Source organism: Carlito syrichta, unplaced genomic scaffold (genome assembly GCF_000164805.1).
Source record: "Carlito syrichta isolate Samal-C Ts95f unplaced genomic scaffold, Tarsius_syrichta-2.0.1 Scaffold311129, whole genome shotgun sequence".
Classification (NCBI taxonomy): Eukaryota; Metazoa; Chordata; class Mammalia; order Primates; family Tarsiidae; genus Carlito; species Carlito syrichta.
Window position 1 is genome coordinate 130,984 of NW_007255225.1, and position 20,823 is coordinate 151,806.

The following is a 20,823-nucleotide window of genomic DNA, read 5'->3' on the forward strand; positions in this document are numbered from 1 at the left end:
GGTAGCACGTGCCTGTAATTCTGGCTACTCGGAATGCTGAGGCGGAAGGATCGCCGGAGTTCAGCAGGTCGAGGCTGCAGTGGCCGGGAGCGGCCACTGCACTCCAGTCTGAGCAACAGAGTAAGACTCCAACTCAAAAAATAAAAAAGTTTCCACAGCACTTTTCTTCTAAGTGTTTAAACCTGCCCAATCCTCCCATGTACATTGCTTCTAAAATTTGTAAACTGTAATTGAACCAAATTTTAAATTTACTTTTTAGTATAAAAATAATACATTCCTATTATGAAAAATGTCCAAAAAATTAAAAGACAAGGAAAAACTCATTTGTAATTCTGCCACCAAGACACAACCACTGTCAAATACTTCTGTGTTCTTTCTGTCTTTTTTTATGCATAGGTTTTGTTTGCTTATTTTAAATACTTGTGCCTATTACATATACAATTTTAAATTGTATGTGTAATTTCAATGATATTAACATAAGAACTTTCCCATGTTATTCAAACCTCTTTATCAATATGATTCATACTGGCTGCAAAATTTGAATATACTTTTTAAAAAGACTGTGGGCCGGCATGGTGACTCACACCTGTGAGCATTTTGAGAGGCCAAGGTGGGTGGATTGCTTAAGCCCAGGAGTTTGAGACCAGCCTGGGCAACACAGCAAAACCTTGTCCCTATAAAAAAAATTTTAAAATTAGCCAGGCGTGATGGCATACACCAGTAGTCCCAGCTGTTCAGGAGACTGAGGTGGAAGGATCGCCTGATCCCAGGAGGCTGAGGTGGCTGTGAGTTGTGATCCTTATAATCATGCCACTGCACTCCAGCCTGGGCAATAAAGTGAGACCCCCAACTCAAAAAAATAAAATAGACGGTGGTTTTCCTCACCCTTTCTACCATACTTTGGAATTGTAGACTGATTAAGATACTACCAGGTAATTATTGATCACTGACTTGTGCTGGTCTGGGAGAGGGAGGTTTATAAGGACATCTAAGTCAACCCTTGCCTACTCAGGAGCTTAAGATCCAATGGTGAGCCGGGCTCAGTGGCTCAGCCTGTAATCCCGCGCCTTGGGAGGCTGAGGTGAGTGGATTGCCTGTGCCCGAGGGTTCGAGACCTGCCTGGGCAACTTAGCGAGACCTCATCTCTACAATAAATAAAAAATTAGCCGGGCATGGTAGCGTGCGCCTGTAGTTCCAGCTACTCGGAAGGCTAAGGCGGAAGGATCGCCGGAGCCCAGCAGGTCGAGGCTGCGGTGGCCAGGAGCGGCCACTGCACTCCAGTCTGGGTGCCTGAGTGAGACTCCAACTCAAAAAAAAAAGATCCAATGGTGCAGACATACATAAATACACACATACAGTACATGACCCCACTCCAGCACAGCTGACAGCAGGTCTACAGAAGGTTCTAGATGGCCTGGCTGAGGGGATGGAGCAGACCCCAAGGAGAAGGGGGACTAGCGCCTTGAAGTATATTTCCACTCCCTCTTCCTCTAAGAGGGCATTCGAAGGAGAAAAGCCCATATGAGAAAAGCTTGAAAGGAGGGCCACTCATGAGATGCGACAAGGAGACAGGTAAGATGGGTGGGAAATAAAGCAGGAAGGGAAGAGAAACTATGTGATGTTTAAGGAAGAAAATGTCATCACAAGGTCTATTTTTGAAGAACATTTCTAAGGGGAACATTTGTTCCAAAAAGCCATCTTCCTGGTTTTAAGGAACAACAAAAAAAATCTAATTATTGGCTGAAAACATAGAGCATAGACATGTAATACGTTTTGGTATTATTCATTAAAACTTGATTCCTTCTCCGTAAGGTAACTTGTGCCGCTGCACCGGGTATCGACCAATTGTAGAAAGTGGAAAAACTTTCTGTAAGGTAAGTTTAAAGAAAAAAAATCATTCTGTTGACTTCATATATTAATAAGCTTTCACGTAAAATTGTCTACTACATTTAGTAATCTCTAAAATAGCCCCATGTTGACCTCTCTAGCCACTAAAAGTTGTTAAAAATTTGGTGTTTTTTAAGTGAACTTTTGCATCTATCTTATGTGTAGTCCTACACTTGACACTTTCCCAAGAATATAGTCTATTGTCCAGAACATCAAGAAATGCATACTGTATTAAAGAAAATGAAACATAGAAACAATAAAAGTAAAATTGGCGGGGCATGATGACTCATCCCTGTAATCCCAGCACTTTAGGAGGCTGAGGTAGGAGGATTACCTGAGCCCAGGAGTTCAAGACCAGCCTGGGCAACATGGCAAGACCTCGACTCTATAATAAATAAAAAAATTAGCCAGGAATGGTGGTGCATGCCTATAGTCCCAGCTACTCAGGAGGCTGAGACAGAAGGATCCCCTGAGCCCAGCAGGATGAGGCTGCAGTAGCCGTGAGCATGCCACTACACTCTACCTGGGCAGCAGTCAGACTCTGACTAAAAAAAAAAAAAAATGAGAGAGACAGACAATAAAAGCATAATTGAAAGACAAGATATTAAAAGCTCATATCACACATGGTCTCACTCTGTCACCCAGGCTGGAGTGCAGTGGCACAATCATGGTTCACCACAGCCTCAAACCCCTGGGATCAAACGATCCTCCCTCCTCAGCCTCCTAAGTAGCTGGGACTACAGGTGTGTGCCACCATGCCCAACTCATTTTTTCATTTTTTGTAGAGGTGAGATTCAGGTAAGAAATTAGTGTGACTGAAACACTGGAGAGTGAAAAGAAACTGTTTGGGTCTAGGAATTTAGACTTAATGCTGACATCCAGCATGTAGGCATTGTCTGTTTTCAAGGCAGGAGTAACACAATGACATCAGTATTCCAGAAGAAAAATTCTTGGAACCTGCCAGTAGGGAGGATAAGCCTGGAGAGACATGTTGGGGAGTGAGGGCATGGACTAGTACAGTACCCCATGCATGAAGAATCATGATTCAGTCTGCTGTGGCATATGTAGGGACAGAAAGATGACTTCCTGTCAGAGAATGGACACCAGACAGCAGAGAGTGCAGTGAGAAAGAAATTCAAGTCACCTGCAAAGCTGAGAGACAGAGGCAGGAAACAAGACAAAAGGTGGGAAAAATGATTCGGCGTATGAGGGGGCAGGTAGTTTTGAAATATATTGTTTTCAGAAAGTTAAATGTCAGGAGACGATACAATTTTCAGAAGGTTTCAGTTAGAGTGTTTTTACAACACCCACTTTTTATGGTCAAATTACTTTTATATAACTTTTGTTAAACAAAAACAATTAGGCGTGAACCAGTGCATCCCAAATACTGTGAAGTCCTTGAAAAAAAAATGTATTTTTATGCCAGTAATGAAGAGTTTTAAGAAGTTGTACAAAGTACAGGTTAATTTATTCTAAGTCCTGGGTAAAATACTATTTAGTTTGAGCCATATGAATAGCCAATTTTCCACCATTTTTTACCTACAAACACAGTAATTTCTTTATATGATTCAACCTAATACTATGTGACTACTTTCCTGAAGACAAAAATCTATACGAAGATATAGACAAAAATAGATACTTTTACTCACACATTCCAGGGCCCCACATCCGACACTTAGATTCAGTTCCTTTTTTGTGCCCAACGTTGTCACAAAATCCAAATCCTTTCTCAACTCTGTAGAAAATGACCTTTCAGCCAGGCACAGTGGCTCACGCCTGTAATCCCAGCACTTTGGAAGACTGAGGCAGGAGGATCACTTGAGGTTAGGAGTTTGAGGCCAGCCTGGGCAACAAAGCGAGACCCCGCCTCTGCAGAAATAAGAAAAATAAGTGTGGTGGCATGCACCTGTAGTCCCAACTACTCCAAAGACTGAGGCGGGGGAATGGCCTGAGCCCAGGAATTTGAAGCTGCAGTTAGCTGTGATTGTGCCACTGCACTCCTGCCTGGGTGACAAAGACACCAACTCAAAAAAAGAAAAAAGAAAGCCGGGCTCAGTGGCTCAGCCTGTAATCCCACGCCTTTGGGAGGCTGAGGTGAGTGGATTGCCTGAGCCCACGGGTTCGAGACCCACCTGGGCAGCGAGACCTCATCTCTACAATAAATCAAAAAATCAGCCAGGCGTGGTAGCGCATGCCTGTAATTCCGGCTATTCAGAAGGCTGAGGCGGAAGGATCGCCGAAGCCCAGCAGGCGAGGCTGCAGTGGCCGGCAGTGGCCAGGAGTGGCCACTGCACTCCAGTCTGAGCGACCAAGTGAGACTCCAACTCAAAAAAAAAAAAAGAAAAAGAAAATTACCTTTCAAGTAAACATATCAACTGCAATTTCTGCAGCAGTTATGTGTCAGACACAGGTGTCAAGATTTTCTCATCTTTCTAACAAACATGTGTAGGATGGGTTTTATTATCCTGATTTAAGAAGCTCAACATAGCTCAGATGTGTTAAAGTAGGAACTAGAGCTCAGGTCTCCTTGACTCTGTGCATAAAACGCAGTGTCTCCAAATCACCAAGACCCTGAGGCAGCATGTGTACATTGAACAGGGCAAACAAGAACAGCTTGTGGTTCAGGAACAGTTTGTTGGAGAAAACAACACACAAATGAATCCACGATAAAAAAAAAATTTTTTTTAAAACACTACTTTGGGTCTGCATGAAATCTCCTGAGAATTAAGGTTAAGGGATTTGGGGCTTGAGCCCCAAATATTTCAGGGTGACTCCCAGAACATCCAATGAAACTCAGGTTCTCAGTGTATTTATATCTGTGTATAGAAAGTCTTAAAGTCTTCCCAGCACTTAATTAAAGGTATGCACTGGGTCACTGTTAATATAAAGATGAGCAATATATTTGGGTTTGGGAGAGGGATTTTTGCATTTTTTTTCTTTCTTCTTTCTTCTTCTTCTTTTTTTTTTCTTTTTAGAGATAGAGTCTGCCTATATTGTCCAGTGGCTATTCATGGGCACAATCATGGTTCACTGGAGGCTTAAACGCCTAGGTTCAGGTGATCCCTCCTACCTCAGCCTCCTGGCTAGATGGGACTATAGGCAAGCATCACTGCACCCAGATTTGGGTTTTTGTTTTGTTTTGTTTTGAGCATCGGTTCACTCTGTGGCCCAGGGTGGAATGTAGTGGCATGATCACAGCTCACCACAGCCTCGACCTCCTGTACTCAAGCAATCCTCCCACCTTAGTCTCCCAAGTAGCTGAGACTACAGATGCGTGCCACCGCACCCAGCTAATTTTTTAATTTTTCTTGTAGAGACAAGGTCTCGCTATGTGCCCAGGCTTGTCTCAAACTCCTGGCCTCAAGCAATCCTCTTGCCGCAACCTCCCAAAGTCCTGGGATTACAAGCATGAGCCACCGTGCCTGCCCCCCCTTTTTTATTTCTTATCTTTTGTTTCCTATTTTAGATTTAGGGGGTACATGTGCAGGCTTGTTACATGGGTATATTGCATGATGGTGAGGTTTGGCTTCTACTGAGCCCATTACCCAGATGGTGAACATAGTGTCCAACAGATCATTTTTCAATCCTTCCCCCCATCTCCCACTATAATAGACCCAGTGTCTGTTGTTCTCATCTTTATGTCCCTTTGTACCCAGTGTTTAGCTCTCACTTATAAGTGAGAACATGAGGTATTTGGTTTTCTGTATCTGCATTAACTCACTTAGAATAATGGTCTCCAGCTGCATCCATGTTGCTGCAAAGGACATGATTTCATTCTTTTGTATGGTGTGTGGATTTGTAGTCACCACATGACTCTCCACTGCATGCGCTCACTTGCAGTAGGAAGCCTTAGGCAGCTTGTTACCAGCCCTGCCAAGTATTCAGGCAGGTGTTGAAAGAATCAACCCACAAAAGTGATTTGAAGTGTGTTCCTTCCAAAGGAATCGACCGTTTGTCAAATGAAAGGATCCGGGCAATGTTGCATGGATCAAGAAGAAAGAACTTTTGGGAACAGTCATGAAAAAGTAAGTGTCTGGTTTTTCCACTGACTGGATTTGACTGAGAAATACCTATGTAAATCTAAATGTATTCAGGTTTTCTATCCTTCTCAGGGAATTAAGTGTAAAATACATGAATACAGGGTATAAACAACTTCGTAAAGCTCCCCAAACCAGCAAACCCCTAGCTCCCATAGACTAGTCACCACAGAAGACTGTTTCCTTCTGGAGAACTTTCTGTGCCTTCATTTGGGTTGACCCACTCCTTCCCCAACAAGCACCAAGAGGCCCTGAGCAGGGGAGCATCTTCACGCTCATGGCAAAAAGATACCTACAAATATCTGAGACCTAGCGCAGAAGTTTAAGACCCAATTTCCAGTGCCAAAGGAGGTACATCAGAGTTCAGTCCATCCTTTGGAGGAACTATCCCATAGTCCTATTGTCCTGGGTGGAAGAATTCCATTCAAGGGTGCCCTGTGGCTCTGGTGCCTCCGTTTTGTGTCGGGGGTGTCAGAGGTGAGGCCTTCACTCCAAAGTCTCACACTGAATGATTTCTGAGTCTCACTCAGTAGCTGTGAAGTCACGTTTGTGTTTTGTTCTGTTTTTGTTGAGATGTGCACCAAGCTGTATGATAAAGACGAGTTCCAGCCCTTGGATCCATCCCAGGAGCCTATATTCCCCCCTGAACTGATAGTAAGACACTTTACTCTTATCTCGTGACGTGATGTGGTAGATGCCTTTTTGTATCACACTATGGAGTTATCAGGTTTTAGACATTAAACGTTTGAAGTGTGTCCAACATGACAGTGAAGCAATAACCTATGTGTAGGGACTTGTCCAACTCCACTGTAGATAACTCAAAGCAGACGGCTTAGAAGCATGGCGCTGCCAGGACCTCAGAGATACTTTGATTCAAGCCCCTGTGCTAAAGATCCGGAGATCAGAGTATATGTGGGTGACTTCCCCAAGGCCACACAGTAGCACTGTGCGTTATCTGACAGGCATTTTGTAGTACTGGTGGAGTAAGAATCTGATGATGCTTGGAAAAGTGGAACTACACTGTTCTTACAATTAAACTCTGCAATTTCAGCTCAGCAGGGAGATGGAGAGAGAGAAAATAATATAAATAGCGTGGAAGGGCAAGGCACAGTGGCTCACATCTGTAATCCCAGCACTTTGGGAGGTAGAGGCGAGAGGATTGCCTGAGCCCAAGGGTTCAAAAGCAGCCTAGGCAACTTGGGGAGACCTTGTCTCTACAATAAATCAATAAATTAGCTGGGTGTGGTGGTGAGTGCCTGTAGTTCCAGCTACTTGGAAGGCTGAGGTAGAAGGATTGTAGTTCAAGGCTGTGTAGCTGTGAGTATGCCACTGCACTTCAGCCTAGGCAGCAGAGTGAGACTGACTCAAAAAAAAAAAGTGTAGAACACCTGGTATTCCATCCCATGCCTGTCCCTGGAGATGGCATAAGATGACAGCAATGATTCTGCCAATTTCTCAGGTCTCAGTCCCCCTGCACCCTGCAGAGGTTAAGAACGTGAATACCCCAAGTGTGAGTCTACTATTATAAAATTATAGATATAGCTATTTATATGTCTATATCCATAAAAATATATGTATGTGTGTATAACTACAGAGTAGTAATAAAAATCCATTTATGCTATACCTGGTGAAGAAGATTTTTTCAAGGATAATTTTGCCTATAAGCAATTTTTGTCCAACCAAAAAACCTAATCCCCAAAGATGAGTCTCCTCTGAGTCACTGTTAAGCAGAACTAGAACAAGAAGCCTGGTGCTGAGTTCCAGGCCAAGCCACTCCCTCCACCAGGCTGCAGCTGCTTCACACACTCTCTTCATGAATGGTGTTTACTCCATCTACATCCAGTTGGTGGTGAGCATCTATCATGACATGTATTCAGTGGTGCCCACAGGTCTTTTCAATCTGGGTAGTTCCAAACAGACCACCCCTTCCTGATCCTAAGAGTCAGGACTCCTGAGAAAACTAAAATGACCAACGGGCCACTTGACACCCAGAGCAGTGGACATACACTGGGCTTGTGGTTCAAGAGCCCAACTTGAAAATATGTCGGCTTTGTTCCTCTGCAGAGAATGGCAGAAGATTCAAACAAGAGAAGGCTGACATTCCAAGGCAGGAGGACTACCTGGATCACCCCTGTGACCCTGAGTGACCTTCTGGAGCTGAAAGCCAATTTCCCCAAGGCCCCGCTTGTCATGGGGAACACTGTGGTGGGTAGGTAGTTCACCAAAACACAGTGGCTCTTTTTAAACTGTTCATAAATGAATTCACTTTTAATAATGAAACCTACGGTACTTTAGGATGCTTTGTTGTTTTCTTTTGAAAATGAGTTATTTAAGTCACCATTTGCTCTCTGGCTTATCAGTGACAGCGTCTATGAGCATCTAGTTTTCTAGTTTTTCTAATTACCTTCAGTGCTTTTCCACTCCAGGACCCAGCATCAAATTCAAAGATGAATTCCATCCAGTTTTCATATCTCCACTTGGGCTTCCAGAACTACATTTTATAAACACCACAAGTGATGGTAAGCACCTTCTTTTTCAAATAAGATGTAATTGGCTATTGGTGGGCTGTTCATAATCAGTTATGCCTGTAATCCCAGTACTTTTGAGAGGCCGAAGTGGGAGTACTTGAGGTCAGGAGTTTGAGATCAACCTGGGCAGTATAGCAAGACCTCATCTCTACCAAAAAGTTTTTTTTTTTAAGTAATCAACTACATGCACTGAGTTAATTGAGCACTTCATAGTATATCTCACCTCATTTACTCATTTAGTCATTCAAAGCTATTTATGAGGGGACCCCCAAAAACCTGGAATTATCTTTTGGAGGATGGGCCCCTTGTAGTAAAGGCTTCCCCAGCAAGGTAAGTGTTCTAAGAACCCTTTGGCATCAGTGCATCAGCTAGTGTTGTTGTGAGAGGCTACATTCAGCTTCAGTGAATTTTTTTTCCCTTTGGAGATTCCTTCAGCGTGTTTGCTCATTTCATGAAGGGTGATTTATGAGCATACTTGCCCACACCATGCTGAGTGTTCAGCAGCTTTTGACCAAAAACGGCATGATGCCCACCCTCTTTATTCACCCAATCTCACCCCAAGTGACTGTTTTTTGTTTCCCTTATGAAAAAAGTCCTCAAAGGAAAACATTTTGCTGATGTGGAAGAGGTGAAACAAAAAATGACAGAGGCACTAAAAGGCATCAAAGTAGGCGAGGAGTTCAGACACCATTTTGAGCAGTGGGAAAAGTGTCTCAATAGGTGGATTGCATCAAATGGAGAATATTTTGAAGGTGACTGAAGTTCAAACATGTAAGCGTAAATATACAATTTTTTGATAAATAAATTCCAGGTTTTTGGATCCCCCCCATATTGATCACCTACTAAGTGCCCTCTATGAGCTTTTTCAAACTGACCCACTCAGCTGTGTCACTGAGTAGTGTCATCAGAGCCATGATGGTAGGAAGAGGCCACATAGCTCAGCCAGGTACAGAGGGTTTGACCAAGTAGGAAAACTTCCAACAGTTGCTGGTCAGTAGGAAATGTTCTTGCCTCATGTGAATCCCTTACTCACAAATTTGCTCAAGGCTCATCCCACATCCAACCACAAAAAAAAAAGTCAGGAACACAAGATTTAAAATCTTGTAACTATGAACAACAACCTTATTTATTTTTACACTCTGCACAATTTCCCACATGTTTTCACATCTTTTACTTGATGCTCACAGCAAGCCTGAGTGGTGGATATAGCAAGTAGCCTTGGTATCTCTGTTGTGCAGAAGATACAGAGTCAGAGGGCTTAGGTAACCTCCCCATCATCACACAGCCAGCATATGGCCAGGTCAGGACTGAGTCAAGTCTCCATATTCCTTCCACACGATGCTGAATACAGCATGATCTCACCATTCATGAGCCACACTAAGCCCTTGAATGGGTTACAGGCCATGGGTGCTAAAACTCCTGCAAAGAGGGGTTCTCCTAGTGAATAAACAAAATCAAATGGGTCATCATTTGCTCTCCTCTCTGACCTGCCCACCTTGAGTTAGTCTGCTCATTCACTGTTTTGCCCATCAGAAAGTCTGTATCAACCATCTCGCAGGAAGAGATGGAGCAAGGAGAGGCCAGGCAGGTACAGGAGAAGGCAGGGAGGATAGTGAGGGCGGTATTCTGTGATTTTAGTGATGGAGGTGGAGGCACAGGGACGGGGAGATAGAGCCTTGTGTAGAACCTGATCTGTGTTTCCCAAACTCTTCTTCATCATCTCATCTCTAAGGAGCCATAGACATTGTTCCTATAATCATCCCTCCCTAAATTGTTAATACTACAGATACATCTGTGTCTGATAATGTATACCATATGTATCAGTGCTTTATATATAAAAAGAGAGAGATTTTTTCACTCCCTGTGGGTGGCAACATGGCCCCCTTGCGAACACATGGGGTTAACGGCATCCCTACTCAAGTCACACTCTGCGAGCATACCAGCAAACAAAGCTGGCCCAGAGCTGAGGTCACTTGTCTTCTTATGAATAAGGGAATGTAGGGAAAGATGGCCGAGGAAAAAGAGCCAATGGGCAGTCCTCATTTTGCAGGTCAATTCCCACCCAGGTCTAACAATCTTTAAAATATCTTAGAGGACCAGGGCTGGAATGTTTATATTGGTGTACTCAGAAAAACTAAGTTGGGAATCAAGGAAACAGTGCATTTCAGATATTTGTGGTTGATATGTGCTAAAATGTATGTCATATATGACTGGATCCATGACTGAGAAAAAGGGTTTGGAGCTTACTATTTGGGAATAAAGCAAATTGCCAGAAAGATCTGTAGTTACCTTTGGGTTTTGTCGTTCTAAGTCAATATGAACAGAGAAGATGTATTGAAATGACTGTTTCCACACACTCCTGTCTCCTCACAGTTCCCTTTAAGCTCATGTTACACTATCTCATTTTCAGGTGTGACAGTAGGTGCAGGATACAGCCTGGCCCAGTTGAGCGACGCTTTGCACTTTGTCGTCTCGGATCACCCAGAGGAGAAGACTAAGACCTATCAAGCTCTCTTGAAGCACCTGAGGACACTTGCAGGAGCCCAGATCAGGAACTTGGCTGTATGTCCTCTGTTGTTATGTAAAATAAGTCACAGTTATAGATGCAAAGTGCTGTTCACTTTCACAAACATTACTCTGGAGAGGAATCCCCAGTTGATGTTAAACACATCTGTACAATATGAGTGTGAGTGTATATACATCGTATAGCAAGATTATGATACTAGATATGAGTGTGAGTCTGTGTGTGTGTGTGTGTGTGTGTGTGTGTGTGTGTGTGTCCATCACACAATACAAAAACATTGTATAGGGTTAAATAAAAAGCATTGCATAGATTTAAATAAAAATAAAAAATTATTATTATTGAGTCAAAGCTAAGATAGGAGGATTGCTTGAGTTCAACAGTTTGAACCAGCCTGGACAACATGGCAAGACCTCGTCTCTACAAAAAATTAGCTGGGCATAGTGGCACATACCTGTAGTTCCAGCTACTCAAGAGGCTGAGGAAGGTGAATCCCTTTAGCCCAGGAGTTCAAGACTGAGGTGAGCCATGATCAAGTCACCACACTCTTGCCTGGGTGACAGAGTAAGACCCCAAGTCAAAAAAAAAAACTGACACAAGATCCCTGTAGACATAATTCCTTATTTGTTAAATGTAGCTTTTTAAATGTCATCTTGTTTTATTTAGTCTTTAGGAGGGCATGTGGTGAGCCGGCCTAATTTTTCTGACCTAAACCCCATTTTAGCAGCAGGAAATGCTACTATCAATCTGATATCTAAAGGTAAGAGACCAAGCCTTAAGTATTTTATTTGGTATTTATCATCATCAGTTATGTAGCTCCTGCTGTAAACCATGAACCAGGGACCCCATATCTAATTTAGACTCATAGACTATGTTTACACTACCTCAAATCTAAGGATGAAACTGGGATCAATTATTCTGCCCTCCAGAGTGTCTATGTCTCATAGGTCAGATACTTTATTTCACCTGGCAATTTTTCTTAAATATTTGGGTACTCTTATGAGAAGTCCAAATTATAGGATCAAAGCAGTTGAAGAAAAAAATTAATGAGAAATGTCTCCGTGGTTTTAAAGGTTTATGGCATATTTTATTGCAGGGTTTCATAAAGATGGAAATTTTTTATAGGATTTTTTAAAACAAAATCAAGTTTGTGGGGCATATTATTTATTACTTCTCTCATTATTTAAAGACCCTATGAGCTTTGCGTAGGGAAAATGATTTAAACTTAAAGAAATAAAAACAAATACATAGTATTCATAGGGCTATTGATATAAGAGATCTTCTCCTTGAGGAAAATTACATTTTTAAAAAACATTGTGATTCAAGTAAGAGAGTACGGTAAACTATTTAAGAAATATATATATATATATACACACACACACAGAAAGTGCCAAAAACAGAGTGCACATTTTAAGAAAGGAAAAAAACTGTATTAAAGCTATACCACTCAAAGATGAGCATAAGTCACATTTGATTTCTGCAATTACAAGAGGTACTCAAAGTGGTTACCATCAGCATCCAGAAACTTCTGATTATGGCAAACGTCTCTTAACATGTGTACACATTTTTCTGGCACCTCCCTATACACATGCGTACATGTATAATCATGGACTGTATAACATTTGAGTCCATTTCAGACCACATATACAATGGCGATCCTATAAGATTCTAATACATATATTTGTTGTACCTTTTCTATGTTTAGATACACAAATACTTAGCAACTGCCTGCAGGATTCAGTATAGGAACATGCTCTACAGGTTTATAGCAAGGAGAAATAGGCTGTGCCATACAGCCTAGATGTGTAACAGGCTGGTTTGTGTGAGTACACCCTGTGATGTTTGTACAACCACAAAACTACCTAATGACACCATTTCTCAGAACATGTCCCTGTTGTTAAGTGGCATATGACAATCGGGAATCCCATCCTTGCCACTAATCCTACCTCTAGTACTTTGAAAAGGTCACTTAACCTTTCTGGACCTCAGTTTTCCCATTTGTGAAATATAGACATTGTACTAGGTTGTTTCCAAATAGCTTTAAAGTTCTTATAAAACTTAAAAAAAAAAAAAAAGACTTTTCTGCTGATCTGACCCAGCCCTGCCCTTCTGCAGCTGAGGACCCAAAAGCTTCTATGACTTGCCTAAGGAGACACAACCTAGTGCTAGAACCATGTCTTCTGGCTCCCAGCCTGTACCTCTTTCCACCACATCTCACGTCTGTTCCTGGCTGCATATTCTCCAGTTTGATAGGCTCATCCTAATCCAGGTCGTTTTCTCATTTTCTCTTATAGAAGGACAGCGGCAGATTCCTCTGAATGGCCCTTTCCTTGAGGAATCTCCTGAGGCCAACCTGAAACCTGAAGAGATTGTGCTGTCTGTTAATATTCCCTACTCTACTCAGGTGATGGCTCCCAACTCCCTGCCTGGCCCAAGGGAAGCCCCGCTGGTGGGTGCAGCGAGCCCACAGACAGGCTTCCAGGGGAATGGCATCCTCTCCAATTCTTTTTTTTTAAAATATTTTAAAGTGGTTTATTCTGAGTCAGTATCAGTGACCATGACCCAGGGAACAGTCCCAAGAGGTCCTGAGAAAGTATGCCCAAGACCGTCAGGTTACAGTTCAGTTTTTTACATTTCAGGGAGATGAGAATGACAGGCAAAGATATAATCAATTCATGGAAGGTACATACTGGTTTGGCCCAGAAGAGGCAGGTATCCTTTCTATCTCCACCAACTGCTCTTTTGGGTCTGCTGCACAAGGAGGGACAAATTCCCAAGTGATAATTTGATTGCTTTCATATCAGGGTGGCCTCTGTGGGCCCTGGACACTTTTGCTTTTGAGAATCCCTTCCTCTATAAAAAATAAAAGAGATATATATATGATTGTGGCGATATGATGAATATAATACCAGCTGCATTCAGTATTCTAGCTTCATTATTATTATAATATTCAATTTTTATTTTTATTTTAAAAAGAAATTAAAATTAAAACATTTCCACAGGCCCCTAAAAGTATCCTGGGCCCTATGTCTGCAGCTAAAGGATACATCAGCCCTGCAAAAGGAGAATCTTTCATGTGAACTGGATTTTTTATTTCAGATAAGTTTGCATCTTAGCCAAGATTGACTATATCTAGTTAACATCATTTACGGCAAGTTACTGGTAAACAAAGTTTGTTAGCGTAAAGATACTTCCAAGTCAACCAACATTTATTGATCAAATAGTTTAAATAAAATTATTTATGTATTAATCCCCTACGATCTATATCCCAGACACTATGCTAAACCCAGAAGACACTGCAGGGGGTTATAAGGCATGGTTGTGGTCCAATCCTTGAAGGTCTATAAATCTAACAGGAAGAGTTTGAAATAGGAAATAACTAATCATCTCAGACAGGAAACGAGTGGACAAAGAGCCGATAAGAGGCTGTGGTGATGGGAAGAGAGGAGGAAGGGCAGTTGGGGTCAAGCATAGAAGTCTTTGAATCACTGGAGAGAAGGGGGTGGTCATTCCAAGTAGGACAACATGAGGGTGGGGGGATGGCAGGTTGAGAGACCAGGGAGTGGGAGAGGAGGCTGGGAAAAAGCCTGGGCTCCATCACCAAACACATCCGTTACTCCTGCAAGGACTTGGTACGTACAAGGGCGGGACCCAAAATAAGCGGAATGTATTTTTTTTTAATTTGTGTATTTATTCTTACATCTTTAAACTTCAGTCATCTTCAAAGTACTCTCCACTTGATGAAATACACCTGTTGAGATGCTTTTTTCACTGCTCAAAACAGTTTTTGAACTCATCTATTTTGATGCCATTTAGTGTTTCTGCTGTTTTTTGTTTCACCGCTTCCACATCGGCAAAACATTTCCCTTTGAGGACTTTTTTCATCCAGGGAAACAAACAAACAAAAAATGTCACTCAGGTCGAGATTGAGTAAATAGGCATGGGGGTCATGCTGTTTTGGGCCAAAAACTACCGAACACTCAGCTCAGTGTGGGCAGGTGCATTGTCACAGTGGAAGAATGAGTTACCTGTTTGCCACAACTCAGACATTTCTTCTGCAAATTGTGATGCAACCTTCTCAAAACTTCCAGATAAAAACCTACGGGTTCATAACACTTACCTGTTGGGGGAAGCCTGTACTGCAAGGGGCTTACCCTCCAAAAGATAATTCGTTGTGGAGGGCCTCCTCTCATAGTCTAACAGACAGCCATCTTTGAAGCCTTTGAAGCAAAGTAAGATTTAAATGAAAGTGGTGGACAAATTGGTGGGGTAGAGACTGAAGGTTGAACAGCCAATTAGGAGGCCAATGCAATAATTCAGGCAGAAGAGGGTGATGAGGGTGGTGGCAGCAAGATGGGCAGCCAGCCCCCACAAGTCCGCACAGCCGAGCAAATGTATCCATGTGTCTCCAACACATCTCTGTCTCAGTGTTTTCTTTTTTTCTTTTTATCTTAGTGTTTTCTATATTGCAAATGCTTTTTCCTTGGCAGGGTCCATGGCGGTAGGATTTCCTCTCTCCCCACTCTCACATAAAGAGGGTTTCCCATGTCACGACTCTCATGTTCCACACTAGTCATGGCATTGAACCTGGAATGACAGGTTTACACCTAGAAAGACCTTTGGAGACCATGGGGTCCAGTGGTCTTCAGGCTTTTTCTTTTTCATTTTTTTGTTAACAGAACTCTTTATCCAAATGAAATTTACATAGAACACCGAACTAAAACAGGCCACGGTGAGGTTGTGGTCATCCCATCTGACGCACATCCAGTCCTGATTCTCTCCCCTCCCACCCAGCAGCCCCTAAGGCACCATCTGATCAAATCCAACTTCGTTTTAAAGAAAAATAAGACCCAACAGTTTAAATCTCTTGCCCGAGGCCATATGTGAGATTCTGATTGAAAGGCACAGAGCTAGGCAGATAAGTACAGACTCTGGAGCCAGACTGCTCCAGGTTGAACCCCAACTCTGCCACTTACTGTGTGACCCTCTGCAAGTTACTTACCCTCTCAGTTTCCTCATCATAAACTGAAAATGAGTAGAGTTGTTGTGAGGATGATGTATGAGAACATATAGGATGGTGCTCACACACAACACCTCAGTCAATAACTGTGACTATGTGATAACTGACATCATTCACAGGATCCTTTTCATTATAAATAATTGTAAAAGTCATTGCTATACAGGCCGGGTGCAGTGGCTCATGCGTGTAATCCCAGCGCTTTGGGAGGCCAAGGCTGGAGGATTGCTTGAGCCCAGAAATTTGAGACCAGCCTGAGCAAAACAGTGAGACCACGACTCTACCAAAAAAAAAAATTAAAAATTAGCCAGATGTGGTGATGTGGACCTGTAGTCCCAGCTATCTGGGAGTCTGAGATGAGGAGATCACCTAAGCCCAGGAAGTCAAGGCTGTGGTGAGTCGTGATCATGCCACAGCACCCCTGCCTGGGTGACAGAGTGAGACCCTCAATTAAAAAAAAAAAAAAAAAGGCTTTGCTGAAGGGGAGACAGTGGAGATAATATCTCTGTGTTCTGAGCTTTCTTCTCTTTCCAGTGGCACTTTGTGTCAGGACTGAGGCTGGCCCAGCGTCAGGAGAACGCCTTTGCCATCGTCAATGCTGGGATGAGTGTGACATTCAAAGACGGCACCAACACAATCAAGGAGCTTCAAATGTTCTATGGGAGTGTTGGCCCAACGGTTGTCTCTGCAAGCCAGACCTGCAAGCAGCTCATTGGGCGGTAGGTCACACTGGATGTCAACTCAGACTTTGCTATGTTTAATGTTTTTAATGAAAATAGCACTTGGGGAATTTTTTTCTGATTACAAAAATATGTATAATCATCTAAAAAACGTAAGCACTGCAGAAAAGTATAAAGAAAGCACAAGCACCCAAAAGCCAACCCCTTCAAGGTACAATGATTCTTTTATTGTGGGTTTCTAATTAAGATTAATGCACAAATTATGTGGTTTAAGTAGATATTGTCTTTAAATGTTCACTTTTTTTTTGAGTCAGAGTCTCACTCTGTTGCCCAAGCTAGAGTGTAATGGCACAATCACGGCTCACCACAGCCTCGACTTTCTAGACTCAGGTGATTCCCCCCTGCCTCAGCCTCCCAGGTAGCTGGGACTACAGGCCTGCACCACCACACTGTGGCACAATCACAGCTCACCACAGCCTTGAACTCCTGGGTTGAAGGGATCCACTGTCCTCAGCATCCCCAGTAGCTAGACTACAGGTGCACACCATCACTGTCAGCTAATTTTTTGATTTATTTAGAAACAATGTCTCGATATGTTTCACAGGCTGGTCTCAAATTCCTGGACTCAAACAATCCTCCTGCCCCAGCCTTTGAAAGTGCTCGGATTACGGGCTTGAGCCACTGTGCCCAGTCAAATGTTTACTTTTTTTTTTTTTTTTTGAGTTGGAGTCTCACTCTGTCACCCAGACTGGAGTGCAGTGGCCGCTCCCAGCCACCACAGCCTTGACCTGCTGGGCTCCGGCGATCCTTCCACCTCAGTCTTCCGAGTAGCCGGAATTACAGGTGCGCGCTACCACGCCCGGCTGATTTTTAGATTTATTATAGAGATGAGGTTTCGCTGCCCAGTCGGGTCTCGAACCCACGGGCATAGGCAATCCACTCACCTCAGCCTCCCAAAGGCGCAGGATTACAGACTGAGCCACTGAGCCCGGCTCAAATGTTTACTTTTAACTAACCTGTATAACAAGTAAATGTTTCCAATACTGTGGATCTCCAAAAATATCCTTAAAACCTCATATAAACATGAAATTTTTTAAAGGTTGAGTGGCCTTCCTCCTGCCACTCTCATTATTCCTAGTGTTTGAAAAGTGGGCTTTAAAAATTCTTCCAACTGGAAGAATTTTTTATCCACCCATCACACTCATTATTAACAATTAGAATTTAATGTGAGTTTTCCCTCAGATATTAACATAACTCCATGCTTTCAAAACAATTATGTAGAAACTTACATTTGTGAAATAGTTAATAACTATCAGCCGAGCTCGGTGGCCCAGCCTGTAACCCCAGCACTTTGGGAGACCAAGGCAAGTGGATTGCCTGAGCCCGCGGGTTCAAGACTAGGCTGGGCAACTTGGTGAGACTTTGTCTCTACAATAAAATCAAAACTTAGCCAGGTGTGCTGGTGCGTGCCTATAGTTCTGGCTACTTGGAAGGCTGAGGCAGAAGGATCGCCAGAGCCCAGCAGGTCGACACTGTGGTGGCCATGAGCGTGCCACTGCACTCCTGCCTGGGTGACAGAGTGAGACGCCAACCCAAATAAATAAACAAATAAATAAACAGCAAACAAATAACTATTTTCCATAATTCAGTTATTTATCAAATATGTGCCAGGCAGCTGACTAGTTGCTGGAGACAGCAATGAACAAGATAGGCAAAGTCCCCGGTCTCAGAAAACTTTGGTTTTTGTTTCTTTGTATTTTTGTTGTTGTTGTTGTTGTTTTAACCCAAGCTATGTGAAGTAAATCAACATTACCATCCCCTGAAGTTAAAAATAATAATAAAGGGCCAGGCATGATGGTTCACACCTGAAAACCCAGCACTTTGGGAAGACGAGACAGGCGCATCATTTGAGCCCAGGAGTTTGAGACCAGCCTGGGCAACATAGTGAGACCTCGTCTCTACAAAAATACCAAAAAAATTAGCCAGGAATGGTGGTACATGCCTGTAGTTCCAACTACTCAGGAGGCAGAGGCAGAAGGATCGCCTGAGCCCAGGAGGTCGAGGGAGTAGTGAGCTGTGATCGTGATCTTGCACTCCAATCTGGCCAACAGAGTGAGACCCCGACTCAATACTAATAATAATAATATAATGGAGGACTTGGGAAGAAAAATGTGGGAACACGGCCACAGATACTAAAGAAAAATGACAAAACATCTGGAGAAGATTTTTGTCTAGACTTCGAAGGCAGATGTAGATTGCCCCCCAACTTTCTGGCCACATCTGTTTAGGTCTATCTTTGCCTCTTCCATGAAATGCTGACCTTCCTCCCCGCTAGGCAGTGGGATGACCACATGCTGAGTGACGCCTGCCGGTTGGTCCTGGATGAGATTCGCATCCCCCCTACGGCTGAGGGTGGCATGGTGGAATACAGGCGTGCCCTCCTCATCAGTCTTCTCTTCAAATTCTACCTCAAAGTGAGACGAGGACTGAATAAGATGGTAAATGGCATCTCTGGATCCCAGGCGCCTTGACATGCTGGGCTTGGCTCATGATGGACTTCCCCTCCTGCCTTCGAGAAGGCGAATGTGCTGAGGCTGGTCCCCCAGCACCTCCTTCCAGGCCTCCTCCCTTTTCCTGCCCCTACTCCTGGGTTGGGAAGGGAACAACTTTGTTATTCCATTTGCCCTAAAATCTGTGTGACAAATGCTGATATGGAATATTTGCTTGACCTGCAATAGTAAAAAGCCTTCAGTCAGTAGACTGTAATATCTTTTCCTTTTTTAAAAAACATTTTCTTATTAAAATATGACTTTAATGTTTAGAAAATGTGAATGAGGGCCTAAAACAGTGGCTCATCACTGTAATCCGAGCACTTTGGAAGGCCAAGGCGGGAGGATTGCTTGAGGTCAGGGGTTCAAGACCAGCCTAGGCAACATAGCAAGACTCATCTTTACAAAACAGAAAAAACAAATGAGCCAGACATGGTGGTGTGCACCTATAGTCCCAGCTATTCAGGAGCCTGAGGCAGGAGGATACCTCGAGCCTAGGAGCTGGAGACTGCAGTGAGCTATGATTACACCACTGCACTTCAACTCTAGCGACACAGAAAGACCCCGTCTCCTTAAAAAAAGATAAAGAAAGAAAGAAAAGAGGTTTAAAGTAACTTCCACAGTGTTGTTTCTCAGAATATGATCCATGACTGTGAATGACCCCTTGATAAGCACAAGGTGACCCAAAAATGGCAGACAAATGACTATGCCCCACATTTCTTCTATGACTGAGAGCTTAGCTCTTTTAGCTTAGACAGTCTTTTTTAGTTATTTTGTTGACATTATTTATTATTATTATTTCCATTTTACTATAACCTATTATGTATTCTATTATGTGTAATACAAAATATGTAGTATGTAAATATGTAATTAACATATATTTAACAGATTAAATGTAAATATATTATATTACATATTACATTCTATTGTGTTATATACTCTATCATTGTAGAAGAGATAAAAATATAAAGTAGCATTTTTTAAATCAACTGTGTTCCAATAATCCTACCCTAACCATTATTAACATTTTGGAATGCATATGTTTATATTTTTCTTTTTTTAACAAAATATGGGATTATACTATACATAAACTGGTATAACCCTTTTTTGCAATATCAATAAATACATTTGAGCAAAATAATTTTTCATGACTGCAGAAGATTGTATTAGGTGTACCATAACTTGTCTAGCAAGTCCCTGTTGTTAAATATTTAGTTGAATTCTAGTTTCTTTTTTTTATTTTTATTTTAAAGATGTGGGGTACAATTCAAGATTAGGTATACAAGTGGTCATCATGCAGGTAATAATTTCTTTACTATCACAAATAATTTTCAAGTGAATGTCCTTGTATATTAATCTTTGTCTACTCTCTCAATTGTCTTTGAGACACACACCCACAAGATCGGCCCAGATTTGGAAGCACAGTCTCCATTTAGAAGTGTAATAGTTCCACTCATTTGAGAGAGACTCGCTTGGAAAATACATAGTTCTACTCATTTAAAGGGAGCCTTTGTCGTGGAGGGAAGCCTTTACTGCCTGGAAATAACATTCACTTTTCTGTGCACATGAGTGGATGTAGTTATTCTCTGAGCAAGGACTACCAG

The 20,823-nt window shown here is 42.5% G+C and overlaps 1 protein-coding gene across 1 annotated transcript in view; it reads left to right on the plus strand.

The window, feature by feature from the left end:
* LOC103271035 (aldehyde oxidase 4-like) overlaps positions 1–20,823 on the plus strand; it is an 84,021-nt gene that overhangs the window by 28,417 nt on the left and 34,781 nt on the right. The window contains 10 exon segments of the mRNA XM_021717797.1: positions 1,813–1,874; positions 5,829–5,912; positions 6,498–6,578; positions 7,989–8,133; positions 8,351–8,443; positions 10,863–11,014; positions 11,640–11,733; positions 13,268–13,377; positions 16,525–16,709; positions 19,006–19,168. Of these exon segments, the coding sequence (XP_021573472.1) occupies positions 1,813–1,874; positions 5,829–5,912; positions 6,498–6,578; positions 7,989–8,133; positions 8,351–8,443; positions 10,863–11,014; positions 11,640–11,733; positions 13,268–13,377; positions 16,525–16,709; positions 19,006–19,168 (1,169 nt within the window).